We start from the raw sequence: 8349 nt of genomic DNA, 5'->3' as shown, positions 1-8349 counted from the left end.
AGAGAGAGAGAGAGAGAGAGAGAGAGAGAGAGAGAGAGAACCAGAAAGAGGACAAGAGGAAGGAAGTTGTTCAACACATTTTGGAATTGATCAATCAATGCACTTTCAGGGACTGTAGTCCATTGTCGTAGTTCAACTAGTTACACTGGTAACAATACCAGTAATGTGATGTAATAAACATTGTACATTTCTGTATTTTAATCCCATTAGGTCAGTTAAAAAACATTGAACCGAAAAACACCCTCAATCTCTGGGGAAGAGCGTGGCATGCGCTCAGCCAGGAGCAGTGTAGGGTTAGTGGGGAAATAAAAAGGGTATTAAAATCCATGCTCAGGATATTGATATTTGAACAGTTCCTCTGTGTGCAACATATTAAAAAAAACAATTTTCCTCTCTGGTTTCTTCCAGCTCGTAAACCTGAGCTTTCAGAAGAGTTGGAGGAATGGGCAGCCTTCCAATGGTCCTGCTTCTCTGCGGTTTCCACGGTAACGCCCGCAAACAGAATACACAAATCATCGCGTTTAATTACGTTTGAGTCGGCCTGTGTTTGTTTTCACATGGTGAAAAACTCCCCTCATGTGGGCTCTCTGTTCTACAGCGCTCACAGCTGCGGCCCAAGCACAGCAGACCTGTAAGATCCCCCCCCCCCGCCCCCCCCCCCCCGCCCTCCCCCCCGCCCCCCCGTCTAAAGTCACACGTCGTGACATATGTCTGTCTGTGACTCAGAGACACGGGTCACCGTTCAAACGTGTTCCCCTGTTGACTGTTTTGTCTCTCTGTTTTCAGCGGATCCGGTGGCTGTCTCTGACCTACCGCCGGGTGAGTTGGTGTGTGTGTGTGTGTGTGTGAGGTGGGGGGTCAGAAACATTAGCGCTGGGTCACGGTGAGGGTGGAACAGCTCCGTTGAAGCTGAAAGAGTGTTGGGGGCCTGGAAAGTTCCCTAGATGTTGTGTACTTCTTACGTTGTGTCTCTCTCTCTGTGTCTCTCTCTCTGTGTCTCTCTCTCTGTGTCTCTCTCTCTCTCTCCTCTCTCTCTCTCTCTCTCTCTCTCTCTCTCTCTCTCTCTCTCTCTCTCTCTCTCTCTCTCTCTCTCCATCCCCCCAGACTGTCGGGAGGAGATGTACCCCTGCACCAGGATGTACTCTGTCCACAGGCCCATCAAGAGATGCATCCACTCTCTGTGCCTCTACAGGTGTGCTGCAGCGGGGCGGGGCTCACAGTCAAGACCTGCCGCTTGGGAACACAAACGCTATGCCCAAAACATTAAGTTCCTTTTAACCTGGTGGCAATGTTTACACTTTGACAAGCAGGCATGCAGGGCTGCTCCTCACAAGAGTGTCGATTCTAGTCATTTTTAGAAACCATCCGGGTCTTGACATCAGGATAGGGTGTAAAGTGCAGCTCATGGTTCTTCTGCTCTCTGCTCTGTCTCAGCCTCCCTCGGGTGTACGTCATCAACAAGGAGATCTGCGTGAGGACCATCTGCCAACAGGATGAATATCTGATGGGTGAGATCTCCTTTGGTACCTGGTCATGTCTAGGCATGGTGTGGATATCAAGCATGCGTACACAAATGCTTGATACACCTCTCTCTCTCTCTCTCTCTCTCTCTCTCTCTCTCTCTCTCTCTCTCTCTCTCTCTCTCTCTCTCTCTCTCTCTCTCTCTCTCTCTCTCTCTCTCTCTCTCCATCCCAGCGGAGCTGTGCAGAGAGAGGTCTGGCTGGCCCAAGCGCCTGCAGAGGTCAACGAACAACAAGAAACGCTGTCGCAATCGCCGTGGCAACCCCAAAACCTGGGCAAACAAGGCCTGATGGACCCAACATGGCTGCGAGGCGGTGGAGGGAGGAGGGGTGTCCCCATGGAGACAGAACACCAGGGCGTCTCCATAAAAACACCCCAAAACACCATAAATCCACAACTCAACACCTGGTCCTGAGCCTGCATCTATCAACCTACACACACACACACAGAGGAAAGTGTTGTCTGCATCACATCCCCACAGTTTTACTGTCTGTGAATATCGGGGGGGGGGGGGTTAGATCATTTCATCTGTGTGTGTTGTCTGACACGGATCAGGTCCTCCTGGTTTCCGATAGGGCCTCAGAGGGCTGTATAACCTCATGTTCAGATGTAACACTGGTCAGTCTATGCATATATCACCTAGACTTAACACCGTGTTCAAGTCTATCATGCACTCTATGTCAATCCAATACTAAGATCACTTTATCCAATAAACATTTATTAATTGTTTTGGGAGTGGATGTTGTTTTTCATGGATTGGAGGACGTACTGCACAGTGTAAACACTGGGGTTATGTCTTTAAAGTCAACGAGCACTCACACCATCATAGTTTGTCATTTATTCTTAGCGTTTACTTTTTTTTCCAAACATGTACATTTACATACACATATACATTGAATCTGCATTGACAGGAAACTTCGGGGGCGACATTAGTCTATTAGTTGTGTGGTAAACAGACATGACCTGACACCGTCAGGGTACCCACACACACTCAGCCAGCTCAAACCAGTTCTCCCACCAGCTGTGAGCTCAGATAGAACATCCATCATCATGGCATTGATCAGCACACATTTCTAAAAGCATGTGTTGTGTCATTGACAGCGACACACACACACGCACATACACACACATACAGAGTGATATTACTGATTGATGCCCCCCCCCCCCCCCACATCTCCCCAACAACCCGGCCCTCCAATGATAATAACACAATAGCAGAGATAAAACACTGTATCCCACAATGCACTGGTGTGGTCCAGCAGTTTCACTGGTGTCTGAGCATCGTGTTTGATGAACATAGGGGCTCTAGAACGTAAAGGTTCAACATAAACATTCACAGACAAACATAACAGAAGCACAACACGACACAGTCTGGGTGGAAGCCATCCTAGCCACTCATCAAGAACAGGGGAGGCGGGGGGAGGAGGAGGATGGGGTTAAGGTTTGGGGAGGAGGAGGTTAGGGTCAAGGTTGGGGGGGGGAGAGGGAGGGGCCATCCTCATCTTCCTCAGTAGAACACAGGCCTATTCATCCAAAAGGCTAAGGTCATGACCTGGATGAGTCACCCTTCGCCATGGCAACGTCTTGACTGGCGGCCACACAACAGCAAGGGTCAAACTCTCCCTCCTACCGTCCCTATCGACCCCTGCCTCCCGCTCTCTGCCTCCCTCTCTCTGTCTCCCTCTCTCTGCCTCCCTTTCTCTGCCTCCCTTTCTCTGCCTCCCTCTCTCTGCCTCCCTCTCTCTGCCTCCCTCTCTCTGCCTCCCTTTCTCTGCCTCCCTCTCTCTGCCTCCCTCTCTCTGCCTCCCTCTCTCTGCCTCCCTTTCTCTGCCTCCCTCTCTCTGCCTCCCTCTGTTTCCCTCTCTCTGTCTCCGAGTGTTGATTCACCATCTAGCAACGGCGTGCTGTTAGAACCCTGCAGAGAGCCTGCGTCCACCTGGAGAGAGAAACGCCAGCTGTTGTTGATGCAAATCTCTCCCCTGTCACTGTGCTGCACTACCACAAGGGGCCACTAGAGGGACCACAGAATCAACAGTGTCGGATCCTAGCACATCCACTAATTGAAGAGGCGGACCGAGTCTCTGTACTGACATGGCCTTTGTCCTGTTCTGCTCCGTGTCGATCGTAACCCTGGTCGTTGGCTGAAAGAAACAAGTCTGAGCATATTTCGTAACCAAATCCAGATGCATATGCAAATGACTATGTCGATCGATGCATACAGCCAGAGTACCCCTAGCAGGAGAAACACAAGCAACTACTACACAAACAACACGAGAATTACAGTCATTACAAACTAATGACAATATATACATTTACATATATCATCTTATGTACATAAATTAATTTGTTTTTATAAGACTATGTTTAAGATTCGCCATCCTCCCTTTGTTGTTCTGTCATTCCTGTCGTGCTCGTGTCACCAGGGATACATAAATACTCTGAAGAGAAAGAGAGAGAGAAGATATAGACAGAGAGCTAAAGAGAGACTAGAGCAGAACAGTGACAGGACAGTGACGGTTTCGAGCAAGATAAGTGTATAGCGGGGTGGAGCGAAAAGGAGAGAGAGAGGTAGAAAAAGAGAGCGATGGCGTCGGGATTAGTGTTGGCCGGTTAGGTCTGGATGTAGGTGAGTTTTAGGGAAATGTGAAGTGAAAGGGATTGTGGGACAGATTCAGAACTGCTCCCAGCTGGCATCGTCTTTGGCAGGGTCAGGCATAGAAACAGCACTGCAAAGCAAAAACACACGTCATTATAGATCTAAAAGCACAAATCTGAGAAATAGATAGAGAAGCGAGAAAGAGAGAGAGTGGGAGAGAGAAAGCGAGAGAGTGAGAGAGACAGAGAAAGAGAGTGAGAGACAGAGAAAAAGAGAGACAGAGAGTGAGCGACAGAGAAATAAAGAGAGAAAGAGAGAGAGCAACAGAGAGAGAGAGAGAGACACAGAGAGAGAGAGAGAGAGAGAGACACAGAGAGAGAGAGAGAGAGAGAGAGAGAGAGAGAGAGAGAGAGAGAGAGAGAGAGAGAGAGAGAGAGAGAGAGAGAGAGAGAGAGAGAGAGAGAGAGACAGAGAGATGGGGGGTAGAAGTCGTCCCTTACTTTTGGGAAGTGGAGAAGTCTCCCCACATGTCTGAGCCGGCAGCAGCTGAAGCGTTGGGAGGGGGGGGGGGGCTGCACTACAGAGTTGGAGTTGCTGCTGTCCAGGTCCAGCAAACAGCCTGACAACGACAAACACTCTCATAAGGTTCACTTCATAGTGGAAACATTCTGGAATCGAATCCTAGTCCGGTCCTCAGATAACCAAACAGAATCCCGGAAACAATTATATGGGGGAAAATGTATATGGTTGCAAGGGTCACAGTTATCAGATTAACTTAGTTTATACATACTTAACAACCTAATAATAACATTTAATTGATTTGTTACAATTTCTATGTAAACGAATTTCCATTAAACAGTTAGTTACATGTGGAGTAGGTATTAAAAGCCCATTCCTTCTAAGAACAAGCATTAGGGTATCCTTACCTGTATCACTCTCTTCATCTTCATCGTCGTCGTCGTCGTCGTTGTCATTGGAGGAGGTGTATGTCGGGGGAGGGGCTAATTTCCCCCCGGGGGGAGGAGGAAGGAGCCCGAAGCCACCTGCACTTTGAGGGCGGGACTTATCCCTCTTTCTAGATTGCTGCGAGACGAAAGGGAGAGAGAAGATGAGAGAAGTCCTAATGGGTACTGTATCCCAAATCCTAAGTGTGTGTTGTGTTTGTGTTGTGGGCGGAGGTGAGGGGTTAGAATAACGTGTCTGATCTCACCCCTATATTGAGGGTGATGGTTTGGCCCTCTTTGAAACCCAGGTCCAGTTTAGGGGTGGTATCGGGTGTTTGAGACTGCTTAGTGATCTCAATCTCCTGTTTCACCCACCTGGGGAGGAAGTGACAGAGGACAGAGACACACAGACAGAGGAAAGACACGGTCACAGAGTCAAGGATACACACAGACAGAAGAGACAGAGAGGCAGGGAGGAGAGACAGAGAGGAGGGGAGTAGAGAGAGAGAGGCAGGGAGGAGGGGAGTAGAGAGAGAGAGGCAGGGAGGAGAGACAGAGAGGCAGGGGAGGAGAGACAGAGAGGCAGGGGAGGAGAGACAGAGAGGCAGGGGAGGAGAGACAGAGAGGCAGGGGAGGAGAGACAGAGAGGCAGGGAGGAGAGACAGAGAGGCAGGGAGGAGAGACAGAGAGGCAGGGAGGAGAGACAGAGAGGCAGGGAGGAGAGACAGAGAGGAGAGAAAGAGACAAAGAAAAGACAGGACGAACAGACAAAGACGAGGAGATAAACGTGAGAAACAGAACAGGACACTAGCGACAGACTGACTGATCATTGAGCACAAGTAAATAATTGTCTCCATTATATCTTGATGAATGCCCTACTTGAAGTGGTCCTGCAGCGCTACGTTGAAGTCGAACGAGTCTCCTCTGTCCCCGAAGCCGATGCCTATGAACGCACTGCGACCTGGGTAGAGACAGGCAGAGACCACACTGTGCTGTAACCAGAGCAGGCATCCTCCCCCAGCCCCAGCCAACCCAACCGACCAATCAATACCTTCTATTTCTACTGACAGACTAACCTAGAGTAAGAGCCAGGGGAACAACTCAACAAAACGTTGGAACACAGACCATGGAACTATTGGGGACTTTCTAGATGACACTACCGGGAAAGACAGGTGTGTCAATAGTTGTCAATACGGCTGTAAGTGACAAAGTACTACAAGGTAGAAGTTGACCTAACATACGTTTTATAGATCTAGAGAACACAGGGGTTGTAATCAAAGAGCGCTTTATAATCCCCTTCTAGCACGTATGCGCAAAGACAAGAGTGTCAACGGCAACAGTCACCCTGGTGACAATCTACCCACCACTCTCATCCTGGATACGCAACACAAAGTAACGGCTGGAGTCGCTAACAGTTTCCACGGCGATGCCAGGGTACTCCTCGACGGGTGCCTGGGCGAATAGTTCCCCTGTGGATGCAAAAGACGTTTATATCGATGTTTATAATTATTCCACTATTTATTTCCATTTCCCTTACATTGTGCACATTTGTATTACATAACCAGTATCAGTCAGATCAACTGTATTCTATGGTTTTTGTTGTTTTTTGTAAATAAAAAAATAAAAAAACATAATTTCAAAAATGTATTATGTAATAATTATTTCAGACTCTACATGTAAGGGGGCCACAAGGGGGTCCAAGCTTGTTGTCAGAGGGGCTCACTGGCCCCCCGCCCCCCCTAGCAGGCTCCTCACCTGAGATCTTGTCCTCCAGCTTCACGTAGGCCACTTTGCCCCGAGCCGTTATTCGCATGCGGCCCGTCCAGTCGGGCGTATCAAGCTTCCAGTCTGCAGCCCTGGAGGACACAAACGCGCAGGGAGATAACAGTCACCGTTTTAGGTTGTGTTTGTGTGTGTCACATACTATAATAGTCTTTTGTTTCACTGTTAAGTACTTCTTTGTATTGCTGATTGTAGCACCGCAGAGACAGTTACTCCAGCGCTGGAGAGGAACGTGACTCAGCCTGTACAGTGGGCTTGCGTTTTCACCACGACCTGGGGTGGAGTATTGCGTCATCGTTGTTACTCACTGTTTCACACAACAGACTCCGCTGTGTGTGGTCACAGGATGCTACTGACGGTGACCAATCAGCTCCCAGGAGACAAACAGTATGGTCTACTGATTGTCCAGTCAGAATCCTGCTGCCCTCCATAAAGTCGAATTATAAACCAATGAAAATTAGGTAAACACAATCCACACACTTCATACTGTGCAATGTCAACAAGGCATCCGACCGAACCTTGTGGTCAGGACAAGAGTTTGTAGGCTGCGTAAGGAACGTTTCCCAGGTAATCTCCCTCAAGGAAACAGAAATCTCACTTAATCCTTTAGTATTTGCATACCGTAGTGTATGCTATAGTACTACAATAAACATTCGTCATTGACTCATAAACATTCGATAAGGCCCGTGTTGTCTTTGTCACGTTTACGCACAATACGCAGTGTAAGCAGTATTTCACCAAGTCACTGGCGTGCCTCGCCAGTGATGCACAGCGCACCGCCTATACGGACAGGTTTCAGCCAACAAGCATGACAGGTGTATCTACATCATAGCCTACACAATCATAAGGTACAACACAACCTATGTGAAGTGGGACACAGCAAAGAGAGGAACCTTTGTTTTCCGTGTATGACTAACAAAGCGTTAACGCAAAACCAAAACATAAGATATGCGACCACTACGTGAGGATACGTTATTGCCAATGGGGAGAAGCTCGAGCTGGGTGGCTGACATTCACGCGGCGAAGGATGCTGAAGTCGCGCAAGGTCAACGGTTGATTGTTATTTTAAAGCATCTCAACTCTTACCTGAAACCCCGATTCGATGCTCGCGGTGGGATTCGGTAAACGTTGACGTCAGGTTTCACACAGAGGATCGACTCGTATTCCCCCTCGGTCGCCATCTTGACTTTAATTCAATCGGTATCAGTCGGTGTGTGGTGTCCGTTAGCGTTAACGGGTAGGCTACGCGAGCGTAATATGTTGTGTATATGCGCACAGACGCACATTTTCTCATCGTCTTATGTCAACCAGCCCTTAAGTTGAATAGGCTACCATGTCAATCATAATTACAAAGCATGTTTAAAAGACTTGAACACAGAATTTGAAAATACAGTTTATTATCAAAGCTTTACCGTACAGTTCAAACAATTCACACATTTCTCAAAATAATTTGTGTAATAAAAATAAGTGTGGCAGTAGTTCAGTTAGTTTGTAGCCCATCACAGT

The 8349-nt window shown here is 48.2% G+C and overlaps 2 protein-coding genes across 2 annotated transcripts; one reads left to right on the top strand and one right to left on the bottom strand.

Moving 5' to 3' along the window:
• Window positions 1–387: 387 nt before the first annotated feature.
• Window positions 388–2250, top strand: mfap5 (microfibril associated protein 5). Its single transcript, XM_062465924.1, has 6 exons — window positions 388–485; window positions 599–631; window positions 787–819; window positions 1105–1192; window positions 1435–1508; window positions 1696–2250. Exons 1-6 carry the CDS (start codon window positions 443–445, stop codon window positions 1809–1811), a joined length of 387 nt encoding a protein of 128 aa, XP_062321908.1. The 5' UTR covers window positions 388–442; the 3' UTR covers window positions 1812–2250.
• A 94-nt stretch (window positions 2251–2344) lies between these two features.
• On the bottom strand, window positions 2345–8085 carry LOC134023623 (adaptin ear-binding coat-associated protein 1-like). Its single transcript, XM_062465895.1, has 8 exons — window positions 7930–8085; window positions 6817–6917; window positions 6426–6530; window positions 5941–6022; window positions 5328–5436; window positions 5044–5200; window positions 4618–4736; window positions 2345–4247 (listed from the first exon to the last, which is right to left on the bottom strand). The coding sequence occupies exons 1-8, from the start codon at window positions 8022–8024 to the stop codon at window positions 4230–4232; spliced, it is 786 nt and encodes a 261-aa protein (XP_062321879.1). The 5' UTR covers window positions 8025–8085; the 3' UTR covers window positions 2345–4229.
• Between the last annotated feature and the right edge of the window lie 264 nt (window positions 8086–8349).

The sequence above is a fragment of the Osmerus eperlanus genome, chromosome 7 (genome assembly GCF_963692335.1).
Source record: "Osmerus eperlanus chromosome 7, fOsmEpe2.1, whole genome shotgun sequence".
Classification (NCBI taxonomy): domain Eukaryota; kingdom Metazoa; phylum Chordata; class Actinopteri; order Osmeriformes; family Osmeridae; genus Osmerus; species Osmerus eperlanus.
Note: the sequence above shows the minus strand (reverse complement) of the source record. Positions and strands in the feature narration are given on the sequence as shown.